At 37.7% G+C, this 16,378-nt stretch overlaps 1 protein-coding gene across 1 annotated transcript in view; it reads left to right on the top strand.

Annotated features, from left to right (window-relative positions):
- The window catches only part of GUCY1B1 (guanylate cyclase 1 soluble subunit beta 1), a 47,251-nt gene extending 31,899 nt beyond the window's left edge, over positions 1-15,352 (top strand). Inside the window, exons 6-14 of the mRNA XM_080797114.1 lie at positions 2,082-2,312; positions 3,539-3,655; positions 4,613-4,746; positions 7,281-7,478; positions 10,384-10,621; positions 11,655-11,795; positions 12,316-12,470; positions 12,813-12,939; positions 14,142-15,352. Coding sequence (XP_080653240.1) covers positions 2,082-2,312; positions 3,539-3,655; positions 4,613-4,746; positions 7,281-7,478; positions 10,384-10,621; positions 11,655-11,795; positions 12,316-12,470; positions 12,813-12,939; positions 14,142-14,165 — 1,365 coding nt within the window. The 3' untranslated portion in view covers positions 14,166-15,352. The remainder of the gene's footprint in view (positions 1-2,081; positions 2,313-3,538; positions 3,656-4,612; positions 4,747-7,280; positions 7,479-10,383; positions 10,622-11,654; positions 11,796-12,315; positions 12,471-12,812; positions 12,940-14,141) is intronic.
- The last annotated feature ends 1,026 nt before the right edge of the window (positions 15,353-16,378 follow it).

Here is a 16,378-nt window from a genome sequence, read left to right as displayed (position 1 = left end):
TATTTAGGTAGCCTTATGGCCTTTATTGATTCAAGTACTCCATCACAGAACTCTGAAATATTTTCATTTTTAGTTATGTTTTGTATATTTAATTTTTGTCAAAGGCACTGTTTTAATTTCCCGAAGTATTCTCATGTCAAATCTGTAAGCTTAACAGGTCTGGAGCTACCAGACAATTTAACTACTTAAGGAATATTATACCATGTCGAGAAGTAATATACCAAGGACATGTTAAAAACATGATCAGAGAGCAACTCGTTTTGGCAATTTAATCAAAGCAAAAGAGCAGAATTGAGGAATTAATTAGTAAATTTAAGTTGTATATACTTCAGTTCCTGTAGCTAAAATGGAATCAGAGCAGAACATCAAAGTTAGGCTTGAATTTTAAGACTGACTCTTATTTTGTTTATGGAACTTTAGAGAAATCAACCTTAGTGGGGCAGAATGTTGAAATCATAAATAAGACTAATATTTAGCCAGTGTAGTAGATTAGTATGACACTGATAGTAGGAATGTTCTGATTCCAGCAGGAAACTGTATTTGAGAGAATATATACAATGGCGTCCATGTTAACTGTGATTGGTTCTGTAGTCTCAGAGTGTGCTGCGGTGAACTCCTGAACAAAAAGTGAAAAGGGGCAAGATTCTGCCTTCATTTAGCTATAAATGAAAAACTGTTGCCCCAGCTACTTCCCATTTGGATCTGGCCACAGTTGAGATATAGTATTTCCCTTTCTAAGGGGATGCAAAACAAGACAAAATCAAAAAACCCTCTATACCTTAATAATGTATTTGCCTATGAACAATATCTTATTTATTTATCTATTTATATGATTTTACTTATCCATTTGTCAGAGAGAGAGAGGGAGAGAGAGGGAGAGGGCACAGAATAAGGAGAAGCAGGCTCCCTGCTGAGCAGGGAGCCCAATATGGGATCATGACCTGAGCTGAAGGCAGACATTTAACCGACTGAGCCAGCCAGACATCCAAATATTGTAGAAATGTAGTTATTTCTTTAAATTATAGAGCTTTACTCACTGTTATGATTAGTTCCTTAGAATGAGTTCCTAGGTTTGTAATTATATCAGAGAATATATAACTTTTTGGGGATTATTTATATATTATCAATCTACCCTTCAGAAAGTTTAATCAAGATCCCCTCCCACTAGTGGTATTTGAGATGACTCTTCTTCTTGTCTTACCCAATTTAGTATTTTGTATAATTGCCAACTGATGGATGAAAATGACATTGCATGTATTTTTTTTAAGATTTTATTTATTTATTTATTTAGTGGGAGCAGGGGGAGGGGCAGAGGGAGAGAGAATCTCAAGCAGACTCCTCGCTGAGTTCAGAGCCCAACATGGGGCTCGATTTCATGATCCAGAGATCATGACCTGAGCCGAAAGCAAGTCAGGTGCTTAACCAACTGATCCACCCAGGCGCCCAGACATTGCATGTATTTTAAACTATGTATCTCCATTGTTTCATTTCTCTCTGTGAATATAATTTTTTATCATAGTAGATAGAGCCACTTTGGTTTTTTTTTTTTTAATTTTTTTTAAAAGATTTTATTTATTTATTTGACAGACAGAGATCACAAGTAGGCAGAGAGGCAGAGAGAGAGAGGGGGAAATGGGCCCCCTGCTGAGCAGAGAGTCCAATGTGGGACTCGATCCCAGGACCCTGAGATCATGACCTGAGCCAAAGGCAGAGGCTTTAACCCACTGAGCCACCCAGGCGCCCGAACTGAACCAAGTGTACCTGGCTGAGTGGGCTGAGCCTACAAGACAAAGGTGGTGCTTTTCTGCTAATTCTATCCAGGAGGCTGTCTGGGCTACTTAAAGGACCTATACCAGATTTGCAGTTTTATTATAAATAATTATTCAGTCTTCAATTCACATTGCACAAAACAATGTCCATAAATAGTTTCCTATTTAAGACATACATAGTATTTCCGTATATTCATATTTTCTAATTAACCCTCTAAACGCAATTCTTATAACCAGTGTCTTAAGTGTTTAGATATTTTCGCCAAACTGTAATGCAGATAGTCAATACCATCTCCCCCCTTTGGAATCCAGGTTATTCAGCAAAGAAATGAAGAATGTGATCATACTCAGTTTTTAATTGAAGAAAAAGAGTCAAAAGAAGAAGATTTCTACGAAGATCTTGATAGATTTGAAGAAAATGGTACCCAGGAATCACGCATCAGCCCCTATACCTTCTGCAAAGCTTTTCCTTTTCACATAATATTTGACCGGGACCTAGTGGTTACTCAGTGTGGCAATGCCATCTACAGAGTGCTTCCCCAGGTAAAAGGACCCCACACTGCCCTGAGGCCTGAGACAAAAGGCCATGAAGGCGCCGTTGTTCCACACGGCCATTTATTCATTCAACACACTGAGTGTATTACATGTAATGTGCAGCACATCATACATCATAAATTTGTCAAATGTGAGTTAAGTATATTTCAGCATATGCAACTTTCCCTAGGAGAACTACTTACTTATTTTTCTGTTTCAGTCACTTACAGGGACAGTGGGAAAATTACATGGGAATGCTTTTTTTTGTTTGTTTTTTTAATGAGAAAATGGGTGATTTTCTGGTAACAAGCATCTTTCACTTATTTATTCATTGAGTGACTGAAAATACCTTTCAAAGTCAATCACTGACATTTCCAGGGAAGAGAAAGAAATTGTACAAACACTAAAGAGGAAAGTGATAGATTCTCCTGGGGTTGAGCAGACAGAGCCTCAAAGGAAAACAGTTGGGGTGATGATAAGAGTCTGCATTTAACTTGGGTTATTCAGACCGTTTGAAAAACCCTTTCTATTTTTCTCTCTCACCTAACTAACTTTGAAGTTGTATCCAACACGTTGGAGATACTTCCCACTTGTAGTTAAAGAGCCTTACTAATGGCAGATTAGCCCAGATGGGCTCTGTTGTAGACCTATCCATCCAGAAGCAGGGTAGTACGCGGCGTGGGCTCCTGTGCTGGGCCGGCCTCCCTTTCACTGTATGAATGTGAGCCCATTACCTCACCTTTCTCTGCCTATTTCCCCTTCGTTATGGTGTGAGGAGGCAGAGTGCATAAACATTTGGTCCAGTGTCTAAGCAATTATTCACTGTTACCCATTACTATTATCAGCCGTCTCTTAATAAACCATGAGTGTTTCCTGGTGGTTTTTCTACTTAAATTTCATCTTAAGCCACAGGCATTTGATACCTCACACTACCTTTTTAAAAGTCACGTTTCTATTCTTTCTTCTTCCAAAATGCTTCCCTTACTTATATAAGCCTATATTGAGATATGAGTACTCTGAAGCCATATTCGGTTTTGCGTTCACGCAACGATATGATGCCTGTTTGATTGCTGAGTGACATAGGTCAAGACAGGAGCCCATGATTGAGGCAATTCCCCTACCAAATGATTATGGTTTTTTATTTTTAAGTCTTATTGACCTGGCTTAATCTAATCTCAAATCATAAGAATTATTTCAGCTAATCACACGTTCTTTCCCTTTCATCTACATCTTAGCTCCAGCCTGGGAACTGCAGCCTGTTGTCTGTTTTCTCTCTCGTTCGTCCTCATATTGACATTAGTTTCCATGGGATCCTTTCACACATCAATACGGTTTTCGTGCTGAGAAGTAAGGTAATCAACATATTTCTTTCAATGTGAGTGAGTAAGGGATGTTTCAAATTAGAAGTGGCCCCGAGGGAAAGTTAGCGACTCTACCATTCTGTGGTATGGAGGAACTATAGACAGATCCCAAACAAAATGTCAAAGGGAGTACTATTTCAAAGGCAACGTTACTGATTCTTGGTTTGCCCGAGGGGCAGTGGAACTCTTACCAATGGATCAGAATTAACAAAAATAAGTTTTGAGACTGTCTCATTGGGACAATTCAGTTTCACGTAATAAAACAAACATCTTCCTTAAACTACCATGTGCTATTTTAGAAATCAAAACTGATAAAGAACGTTCTTTTAAACTTCAATCAAAGCCCTGATTTAATTCTTCCTTAAATTGTCTACTATTCTTCATGCCCCTTTTGTGGGAAAATAAAAGTGATAACATATTCATCCAGTTCATTATTTCGGTAGCACCCAGATTTCATAGTTTCTGTTCTTCAGACTAGTGCGGCCAAAGTGTCTTGGAGTAAACATCCTGTCCTTCCTGTGGCCCTCGCAAAGGCCTTACCCACACATGCTTGACGTATTTGGAACTAGTCTTTGTTACTCTGTGAAGGAAGGCATAGGGAATGGAGGCTCTTGGGTCGTTCTTTGCTAGAACTTAGTGTTATATGTTGTAGCCATCCTGGAGAATCAGAAGTATGGCTCATGGAAGCTTTAAACAAGTATGCCAACAGTAGTATAGCTGTTGTCTTTTTGGGTTCAAAGGAGCCAGTCAGCTCGCTTTTCTGCCCTGTTTGCCCGGTAGCCAACTTTGCTTAAGACCTGGTACCATTTTGGTGAAATGTCCTTCCTCATCTACATGGTGCATTTATTCTCCCTTATGGTTTGGTGGAAAGTGAAGCATGCCTGTCCTTTTCTTCCTGAATTGTTAGGAAAAAGGTACTAGTTAATGGTTATGTCTTGCCTTTTCAAGGAAGGATTGTTGGATGTCGAGAAATTAGAATGTGAGGATGAGCTGACTGGGACTGAGATCAGCTGCTTACGTCTTAAGGGTCAAATGATCTACTTACCTGAAGCAGATAGCATACTTTTTCTGTGTTCACCAAGGTAATCATTTTTTTTTATTAGTTATAATGGATATAAGTACCTATCTTTAGCTAACAGGAATTTGGTAATATTTTATCTAATCATGTATATGTGATCGAAGTGTAATTAGATTTTACAACCCTTGTTTATATACCTCTCTATAACAAGGATAATTTCATTTAACACTTGTAATAAGCTCAGAAGAAATCATGTATTCTTTTTTATTTGCCCTGTCTTAATCAGCTTGCTGAGCGTTTATGCCATTGGATCATGGAAAAATCTAATCTGCAGGTAGCTAATTCTATAGCTTTATACCTTCCAAAGGAGTGTCACATAGAAAAACAATTCTGTAGAGCATCTGATATGATGGTGTGAATACATGGATATGTTTGGCACCGAGAAATTACTTTTTAAAAATATTTCTGGATTTGAACAATTTTATATCAAAAATATATAGCAACTTTAATCAGGATTCACTATTCAAAATATATTATTACACTGAAACTTATGTAAATTATGTCATTTATAATAACCATCTGAGGAAAGTAAAAGTATAGGATGCTGTGTTTCCAATTTGACAAACCATTTTACTAAAAGATGCATGGGAACTCACAATAAGAAAACTATATCTACATTTACTTAGAAAAATAGAAAAAGGTAACAGACTTGTTAGGTGATAGTTTGTGTATTTGTAGCTTTGCATAACTGAAAGCTATGCACGTTATTTAGTTAATAAATTCAGTTAAGTATGTTTTAGTGAGCTATTGGCTAAAGATTTAAAGTCCACCTTGGTCACTTTTCATTTAAATATACTGCCTTAAAATCTCTGAAAAACATAAGGAACTTTGTACAACTTCGATAAGCTATTAAAGACTACATAAGACTAGTGACTTTTTTTCCTGAGAATATGTATCATGAAAATAAAAGAGGCAAAATTAGAGAACATAAATTCTTTAGATTTTTTAGTCACCCACATTGATCTACTATATTTCATTGGCTGTCCCTAAGTTTGTTTCTTCTGCCTCTTTTCCAGTTGAGCTTTAGTAGAATGACAGCTTTTCAGTAGGGACAGTTTCTATTCATGGAGATAAAGTTCTCTTGGGAAACAGAAGCAGACAATTTGGAGTCTTTTTGTTAATTGCCATATGCAGAAATACGCATAGTGACACATTCATGGTTTGTCATGTGGTACCTGTCCATGTGTATAGAAAGGTTTGTTTTCACATTAAGTGAGATCACCTAAAAGCAGTTTTACTTGTAAAGTAAGTAATTTCATGAGAATTAGTTTAACTTTAGAAAAAATATGTTAATAGTTCATTAAAATAATAAGTAAATTTGTAGAAAAGTGAGACATAATTTGATTGTTTTCTAACTCAATATGTACATTTTCAGCCATTTTCATTTTAAGCTTAAAATCTTTTTTTTTTCTCTGCTCATGGTCTTGTCTACCATTTGTCAGATGATCTGGCCTCTTTTCAGATGGGTCTATTCTGAAAGTGAGCTTTAAAATACATATGCATTTTAACACAATCTAAAGAGATCATTAGTAAACTTTTTGATCATTTTATTTCTCTATATTGACATGCTAATTTTTGCTTTCATTTGTGGACATTTCTGCTGAGAATATGTAAGAAGGAGACATTTTATCAGTCCAAAAATTCTTCAGTGAAGTCATAAGTTGTTATATCATTTTAGAGAAATTATTATTGGGAATGCCCAGAAGTAATTACTTTATATTTAAAGAATTCAAACCAATAACGTAACCTTAAGACATTTTAACCAAAAAATAAGGTTTTAAAAAGCAGTCGCTTACCAGATCATAGATGAATCAGTAAATATTAGTATGCTATTCTAAAAATAACTTAGGTAAAAAAAAAACTTAGGTTAGAGAGATCCATAAAATCTAGCAGGATTAAATAATGTTTCAAAAATGAGAAAAATTTTCAAAGGAAACAAGAGTAATAGAAGAAATTAGAACCAGAAGGGAGAGTAGCACATAAAATACATATCAAAAAGTTATAAATACATAAAATACATGCAGAAGATAGGTCATAAATTTGATTATAAACTTTTAATCATTGCGTCTAAGAGGGAAAAGTAACCAGTTACATAAGGCCAAAATGAACTGGTTTCTCAAGAGAGGCACTATTATCCCTGTTCCAGAGGGTAAAAGGACATTTTTCTTCATCTCTTTATCATGAGGGGGAAATGCAATAGCAGTGAGTAACAGTCTTGTGTTAAATACCTGATCAGGTCGCACGGGACGGATTTCTACCTTATCTTGCCGTTTAAGCCGATGGCACCAAAAGTGTGATTTGGGAAAATGTATGTCAAGTTCATCACTGCTTTTTGATAGATTTTTAGTATATAAAAGAATGAAGTCATAACCTTCATGTGACTCCCCAAATTTTCTTGTCTGTAGCCTGTTCTGTTGAATGGGTAGGAGGAATTGAATGGTCGGAGGTTACAGGATTATACTCCTTGACAGTTACCAGGCTCAGGATTATCATGTAGACAAGTTGGCACTGATTTTGCCTCATTTCCCTGTATAACAGTGTGATGAATCTGGACGATCTGACACGGAGAGGTCTGTATCTGAGTGACATCCCTTTGCATGACGCCACACGCGACCTCGTTCTTTTGGGAGAACAATTCAGGGAGGAATACAAACTGACCCAGGAACTGGAAATCCTCACAGACCGGCTGCAGCTCACATTAAGAGCCTTGGAAGATGAAAAGAAAAAAACAGACACGTAAGAACGGAGCCTCGGGGTGAAGGAAGGGCTTTGTATAGTGTGACTCCACTACAGTTAAGTCTGATGAGCACACCAAAGAGGCATGGAACCTGCTGTAGCTCCCGAGTAGTAAATAAAATCTTCTGTGTCACTTAAAAAGAAATTATACCTACAGAAATAAGTCAGTCTTAATGGTAGTGGGAATATGTCTTCAGTTTTTACATTGAAAGAACAGATGCCAAAATATCTCTCTTGGAAAATCAGTACAACAATTCAAATGCGTCTTTAAAGTAGAACTCTCTACTCATTCATTCCTTCATGTGAGAGCTATGTGCTGAGCAACCTCTGTGTGCCAGAGGCTGGCTGGGTTCTGAGGGTTACAAGGAACACTACTTAGAATAGGCCTTTGTCTTTTAAAGGTTCTCGGAGTCTAGGTTATTTTAGGGCTTGGCAGATAGGAATTTGACAGATTGTGATGTCATCTGTAATCACAACAATTACTTCTGTAATGAGATATGTTAACAAAAATAACAAAATCTGGGGTGCCTGGATGATTCAGTCAGTTTAGCGTCAGACTCTTGGTTTTGGCTCAGGCCATGATCTCAGGGTTGTGAGATTGAGTCCCGTTTCGGGCTTTGTGGTCAGTGGGGAGTCTGCTTGTAAGATTCTCTTTCCTTTTGCTCCTCACCCGCCACATGTTCTCTCTCTCTCTCTCAAATAAATAAATCTTTTAAAAAAAAGACAAAATCTAAAACTCCTATTTTTCTATGAATGGTGTATTAAACTGTGAAATATTGGACAAATAGTATTAAAGGTAATACTTCCTTAAGTGTCAATAACTTCAAAAAATATATGATATAATTAAAACTTAAGGAATAAAATTGTGCCTTTTGTGTGTGCTTCTGAATAAAATAAATAGAATTTTAATAAATTAAAATGATATATTGGGGGTGCCTGGGTGGCTCAGTGGGTTAAAGCCTCTGTCTTAGGCTCAGGTCATGATCTCAGGGTCCTGGGATCGAGCCCCACATCAGGATCTCTGCTCCGCGGGGAGCCTGCTTCCTCCTCTCTCTCTGCCTGCCTCTCTGCCTACTTGTGATCTCTGTCTGTCAAATAAATAAATAAAATCTTTAAAAGAAATAAAAATAAAATAAAATGCTATATTGGCATCTTTATAGGAACTTTTAGACTCAAAATGAATATATAAAAACCCACAAATTTTGTGATCTGATCATTTCATGCCAATAGTTTTCCCTGTCATGGGGGAAAAGAAAAACCTTAAAAAAAAAAAAAGGTAATACTTCATTTTCAAGAAATTCATTTGAATATGCAGTGTGCATACTACTTGGTCTCATTTGCATATTTTAGTTAAAGGCACTAAATCACTGGAGTTTCATAATCGATTTTACCCAGGGTCTTGTGTGTTCATTTTTAATGCGATATAATTGGCAACTGTCTTGTTGGAAAGTTGAACTGATCTGTCTTACTTCCCATAAGAGCTATTTCATTCTCGAACACCCATATATATAGATAACAGCATCATTTTCTGTACTTTTCTTTCCATTGATACATGTGTAGCTGTCCTTGGATGAATGCTGTGCCCATATATAAACACACCAGTTAACTATTTATTGATAGCATGGATGACATAGAGAATGCCATTCAAACTCCATCTTTATCCTTAGCTGCTTAATTCACTTGTCTTGACCCTTGTATGAGGAAACTGAAAGCTATGTGTAGTTTCTTTGAGACCTCTTCACTTTCCTTGTGACCCTAAGTGAACTCCTTAGTCTACCAGGTATTTTGCAAATTTCAGGAAGTCCCTAGGGCAGGCAGCTCAAATTCCTCCTGCTGCTTGCAAACCAATTCAAACTGCATCTTTTACTGGTGAGTGGTACAACTTCATCCCTGAAAATAACATATTTTATGAAGCCTATACGGTTAAACGTAACATGGTATGCCCTCTGGCTCTAGGGAAGAAAAAGGCAGAGAAGCCTCATTTGTTCTGCTGGGTCCTCATGCCAAGAGACATTGATCGCCCTAGTTTCTGCTTCTCTCCTGTCATCCCTCGGCCCTCATCCCCTTCCTGTGTGTTTACCACACTTGCCCCTCAGCATAATCCCTGAAGTCATCAAAGTAATCTCCACATTGCCTGTAGAAATACAATCCTTTCTTGCCTAGTTCAGTCTTCATCTGTTTTATCACTCTTCCATTAGACACTGGGGAGAAATCTACTGTTTTTTTTTTTTTTTTAAGATTTTTATTTATTTATTTGACACAGAGAGAGAGAGTAAAGGAGACAGAGAGAGAGTGAGAGCACAAGCAGGGGTAGGGGCAGAGGGAGAGGGAGAAGCAGACTCCCCGCTGAGCAGGGATCCCAATGTGGAACTCGATCCCAGGACCCTGGGATCATGACCTGAGTGGAAGGCAGGTGCTTAACAGACTGAGCCACCCACGTGCCCAGAAATCTACTTCTTTTAATATTATTTACACAAATTCAGGTAGATTTCTTATTCCTAAGAGATAAATGTGGCCCTGTATTTTGCTACTCAGACAGTGTTTTAAGTGCTAGTGATGACAGCTTTCAAACTGTGAACCATAATGGCAGGTCAGAATTCAGTACCACAGATGAAAACTTTGTCCTATTACCAGTCTTCCACTTTGCCTGTTTATTTGTTTGGCTTATTTTCATTTGATGTGAACTGATTTGGATTTGCAGATGTTGTATGTGATAAAAACAAATAAATTACGGTATCTTTGATACCTCCCTTACATATATGGCCAGTAATGGGTGTCCTATTACCAGTCCAGAATTTTACAGTACACACGACATCAAAGCTCTAGGAGGTAGACGGTAGAAGCACTAAAGCTCTTCCCATCATTTCTTACTGTGGCTTTTCCCCCACCCCACTGAACTGAACAGGTTGCTATATTCTGTCCTCCCTCCGTCTGTTGCCAATGAGCTGAGACACAAGCGTCCGGTGCCTGCCAAAAGATACGACAACGTGACCATCCTCTTCAGCGGCATAGTGGGCTTCAATGCTTTCTGTAGCAAGCACGCATCTGGAGAAGGGGCCATGAAGATTGTTAACCTCCTTAATGACCTCTACACCAGATTTGACACATTGACTGACTCTCGGAAAAATCCATTTGTTTATAAGGCAAGTCCAGGTCATATCCTAATGTGGGACTCTTCGGAGTCTGAATTCCGAGGCCCTATGCTCAGAGGCATCACAAGCACCTTCTCTGACGCTAGCCGTATAGCCATGCAGCAGCCAGCCTCCGTGTATTTACTGTTTACCATTTTCTTAAATAATTCCCTCTTGTTACAAAACTTTCTCTTCCTAGCAAACAAAAGGAATAGTGCTGATGATCCCCTAGTGAAAATGAAATGTTCAGCAGCTCATTGGCACTTACGTTAATGAATCTGTGCAGGTTGTTTATGACACATAATATAAATATAACATTTGTTGTATGCTCTGCAGGAGACATTTTTACTGAAATATGTAAATGCTTAGCATGGGAAAGAAGTTGGAGACCAGGAGAAGGGTACTGGGGATGCAGATCTGCTTTTAGATAACACTGACTTGAAGATAAACATTTATAAGATATTTCTGCTCTTTGTTTCAATTGAAACAAATATAATTTGTTATAATCAGGAGATTATTGCTTCATAAAAGTAAAAATGTTAGCTAAACCCTCTCCAGGCATCTGGAGTAATAGGAGTGCCACAAAGACTATTGATTTTATAGTGATTTTATAGTGGTTTTCTGAGGTACAATGTAGCACTTTGTGAGCACATCAAAATATAAATAGTTAATGAACATGATAAATCACTGGGCTTTGGGTAGTGGCCCTGGTGCCATAAACCATCATTATTTTAGGGAGTTAATGGTAATTCGTTGTCCATTGAATTGTAAGGGTATCTGGGGTGAGAAACCTGGAATTACTAGGGAGAGAATAATGCTGTGTCTGGACCTGCCTGTAATCAAAGTGCCATGTGTGTAAATCTGAAATAATTACAAGGTTTCATCTTGTTGGAGTTGAATGCATTAGAATTTTAAAAAAATTCAGAGAAGGGAGTTTAAAGTTACCGGTAGCCTTGAAAAAACATTGTTTATATATAAGGGTAGCAAATGAAATGGTAATGTTTATTCTAACCAAGGAACATGTGAATTATATGTGCTGTGTTAGGTGGAAACAGTTGGTGACAAGTATATGACAGTGAGTGGTTTACCAGAGCCATGCATCCACCATGCACGGTCCATTTGCCATCTGGCCTTGGACATGATGGAAATTGCTGGTCAGGTTCAAGTGGACGGCGAATCTGTTCAGGTTAGTGAATAAAACGCATATAATAGTAGTAGGAGACCTTTGTGGACAACTGACCCATTCTTTACCAGGCAGTTATTAATTATGTATAGATTATAATCTTTTCTTATATCCCATTTTATTTTCCCATAAAGATGGGAAATCTGTCCACCTATTTTAAATTACCTAGTCTATTCCATGTAGTAAAATCATGAGGGTGAGATAAAACTTCCTGTCTTTTCTGGCTTATTTTTAAATACCTCTTTCTTGTGTCTCATCTGAGTTGCCAGAGTCATATCTTTGAAATCTTCAGACTTTAGAAAATGAATGATCTTCTTGGAAGACAGATTTCTGTGAGGGTTTTTTGTTTTTATAAATACACTTGGAATTCTTTTATTTTATAAATATGCTACAGTACACTTGGTGTTCTTCTAGAGAATTCTTAAGATTTTTATATGATGATTCTACATTCTGTAATGTAAAGTAATAAAAAATTAGTGTTTTGATGATTGAACTTATGGAAACAAAGTTTGGATTTCTGCAGATAACAATAGGGATACACACTGGAGAGGTTGTTACCGGTGTGATAGGACAGAGGATGCCGCGGTACTGCCTTTTTGGAAACACCGTTAACCTCACAAGCAGAACAGAAACCACTGGCGAAAAAGGAAAAATAAATGTGTCTGAATATACCTACAGGTAAGAAAACATGTCTTAGTATTGACTGATTTGCAAGAAAAAAGTCTCTTAACATGTGGCTTAACTCTCAGTGGTTTTATTATTTTTAAACAGTCATTGCTTATGTTCTTAGGATTTCTTTTTCTTATTTGAGAAAATTGGGTCATTACTCCCACTTTTAATGGTTCCACACCACCTTAGGAATTCCCTGTATGATCATTGTCACTAAAACCTTGTGTTGCCTTTAAATACAACTGTAGCGTGGGTCATTATTGTCTCGATTTTTAATTTCGGTTCATACCACTTTCTCTATACAACCATATTCCACACGACTCTCTCTCTTCCCTGTCCCCTGTCTTTTAGATGTCTTATGACACCGGAAAACTCAGATCCACAGTTCCATTTGGAGCACCGAGGCCCCGTGTCTATGAAGGGCAAAAAAGAGCCAATGCAAGTTTGGTTTCTTTCCAGAAAAAATACAGGAACAGAGGTATGACTAATCAGCATGCAATTCCTTTTTTTAAAGACAGAATATAAATACAGAGCGCTAAAAATAAGTGAATAAGTAAATAAATAAATAAAATAGAGAGAGAGCTAGATTATAATCACTGGGAATAGGTTTCATTTGAAAAGAACTCTTGCTTACAGAAATGAACTCTCCAGTGAAGCAGCGGAAATACAGAAACATTAATGAGCCAGTTAGAACAATAAAAACTTAGGGGATACTTTATGCAACGTTGCCAGCTTTTGTCCTCTAATGAAATGAAAACCAAAAGCACCAGAAGGGGAAGACCTGTTTTTGTTTCTTTGTTTGTTTGTTTTTGTTCTTCGCCACAATCTGGTTTAAACACGGCTGAGGTGAGAGGGCTGTGGGGAGGTCCCCGTCCTCTTCCCTTAGCTTCCTAAACCATTCTGAGATCACCGTCTGGGCAGAGTCAGGACCGCAATTTGTAGGTGGTTCCTTCATCACGAAGCTTCGGATCCTTCTGAGGGCCAAGCTGTCTCCCTGTGGAAGGTCTGGCGATCTTTAGACGTCCTAGTCCCCTGGCGTTTTTCCTAGAAAGAAGAGCGATTTGTAACCTTCTCGAACCTGAATGACTGTGTAGGGCAGCCTCAGGTTGGTGCTCGTGCTAGGGTTGCACTCCAGCTGGAAGGCCCCCTAAGCCGTCCTCAGACACTGGCCCTCCGCCCCGGCTCCCACCAGGCCTGCGCACAACAAGGTCATGCCCACTCTGTTGCCAAGCACAGAGTGCTGCCTCAGAAGCGAGTTGGATACTTGGTTCCCCTGTTGATGTACTGGTTCTTTAGAGGGGGAGGGGGAGACTCACTGAGTATATTTCTTTTTTCCGTAGGCGTGCATCCCCGAAAAGTGCTGGTAGAGTGTAAGTCCTAAAAGGAATGGAATGCCAAATTTTAAAATATTTATCTTCATCTTCTTTCTGGTCTTTTTACCTTAAATAGTTTACTTGTGGTGTTGGCATGTTTACGGATGTTCTTCTGATAAATTAAATTCTACCTCAAGTGTTGCTCATTTGAGGTGGGTGGCCCTGTTTCCCCCAGAATGAGGATAGGAGGCAGCAAAACAGATCTGAATGCAGATCACATTTTTGTATGACGAAAAAAAAATTGGGGGGGATACTACCAGCTTTATTATCACCGAAAATGAATCCCTGTTTATTCCACTCTTGAAAGGAAACAACTCGGGATGACGACTGAATGTTGGACCATGGGATGAAGAGGACCGCAGAATGGGCTCCCATGGTCCCCAGTCACATGCCTCGCCTAGGAGCCATTATTCCTGTGGATACAGATTTCGCTTTGTCCTTTGCAGTTATCCCAAGCCTTTCTCCTTGGTATAGCTTTCATGATTCACTACTCAACCTTAGCTCTGCTTTTGATTATTTTCAAGGTTTAGTGTATTACCTGAAGTTTGGCTTTAGATGTGAATGATGTGAGCTTCCTGTGTCTTAAGATCTACCACTGAACATGGTAATTTGCAAGTGGTAGGCACCCAATAAATATTTGTTGAATTTAATTAAATGACACTGAACAGTATTTGGTCATGTGTATATATCATATCATGGCTTACCAAATCTGTTTAGTGTTCCATGTATATGTCTATGTATGTTTTAATGACTATAATAACATAAAACAAAGTTTATATTGTGCCAGTGTACATCATTATAGAAATCATTTTCTAAAGGAGTGAGTTCTAAGTTTTAGGAAAAAAATGCCACTTATTTTCAGATTCCCAAAATAAGAAGTATTATACCATACTAAGAAAATAGTGATTATTTTGAATTGTGCTCATTTTTCTTCAAAAATAGAGGGCACACATTCCTATTCCAAAATATTTGGTTGCTCACTCAAATCATATATAATGTGGCATTATAATTACTCTAAAATTCTATGTTTGTAGTATATCCCTTATATTAAATCTCGTTAACCACTTTCAGCTGTTACAAAAAGCTGTACTGTTTCACACTGAACAATTACCTTAGCTTGGGATAAATGTTAGGCTCTCTAAACACATCCAAGAATAAAATTGGAGACACCACTGGAATACTCCTGAAAGAGCCATTTCTGGCCTTTTATTTCCAGAAATGAGCTTCCTTTTCTTAGCTTGGAAGAATGTGATTATATCCAAGCCATCATGTTCAGAAAATTTACTTTAATTTTGGCATCAAATGCATTCCTGTTGGGATAATTGGCCTATTGTTCTTAAGTATCTCTGATAATTTATTAATATCTACCTTTATAAAATATAGTGCAACTACTTTTGTGTAAAAATGTTTGTCTTGAAATTTAGCATTTCATATCAGCACATCTATATATGTATAAATGTTCCATGTTCATGTGTAAGAGAATCTGCAATAAATTATTTTTTCCACTTGTCTCTAGACAGTTTGTATTTCAACAAAAATGTTATTAATGTTATTGTTGGCCATATTATTACTGCCATTTTTAAAAGTACATTTTATAATTTTCCCAATTCTGCATTTTATTATCTTTTAAAAAGATTTTATTTATTTATTTGTCAGAGAGAGAGAGAGATCACAAGTAGACAGAGAGGCAGGCAGAGAGAGAGGGGGAAGCAGGCTCCCTGCTGAGCAGAGAGCCCGATGCGGGGCTCAAGACCCTGAGATCATGACCTGAACCAAAGGCAGAGGCTTAACCCATTGAGCCACCCCGGTGCCCCCGATTCTGCACTTTAAATTAATTTTGATTCACTGTTGTTACACAGTTGAATGGCTCCTCTTAGCTTTATCCTCAAACACTGATTATTTTTAGTACCAACAAAGTGGGAGAAGCAAGACTAGACCTGGAGGGGCAAATGCACAGTGGAAATGACAGCAGCCCTTGAGGATCTCAGTCTTTTAGGAGTGAAAGACACATATACAAATAATTAAAATATGTGACATTTGCAGGGATAAAACACAGTTAAGATACTAGCAAGGCTCTAGGCCAAGTCCAGCAGCCTAGCTCAGTATCTCCAACTTCTCCCCTGCCCAGTCCTCACTGGCAGCATGAATTCTGTGCACTGAGTTGGCTTTGCAAGTTCTCTTCCTAATTTCTAAATTCCTTGAAGTCTCTTTGTTGCATTGACCCTGATGACCATTTTGTATTTATTTGTTTTCACTCTTTTTTTTTTAATTATTATTATTGTTTCTGGTCAATTACTTCACACACATTTCTTGGTAAGAATTTTAAACATAAAGAAAAGGTCAAAGGACTTGTACAGGGTACCACCATTCACCTGCCACCTGTCTTCTAGAGTTATTAAAAATTTCCTAAATTTTTGTCAATTCCCTTGTAATCCATTTTCTAGATCTTTTATTTATTTTGTAGAGTTATAAACCACATTCTATAAAACTCACTTTTTAGAAGTGTACAATTTAGTGGTTTTGGTATATTCACCCAGTTGTATA

This window comes from Martes martes (genome assembly GCF_963455335.1).
Source record: "Martes martes genome assembly, chromosome: 2".
Lineage (NCBI taxonomy): Eukaryota > Metazoa > Chordata > Mammalia > Carnivora > Mustelidae > Martes > Martes martes.
This window is presented reverse-complemented; position numbering and strand designations above follow the sequence as displayed.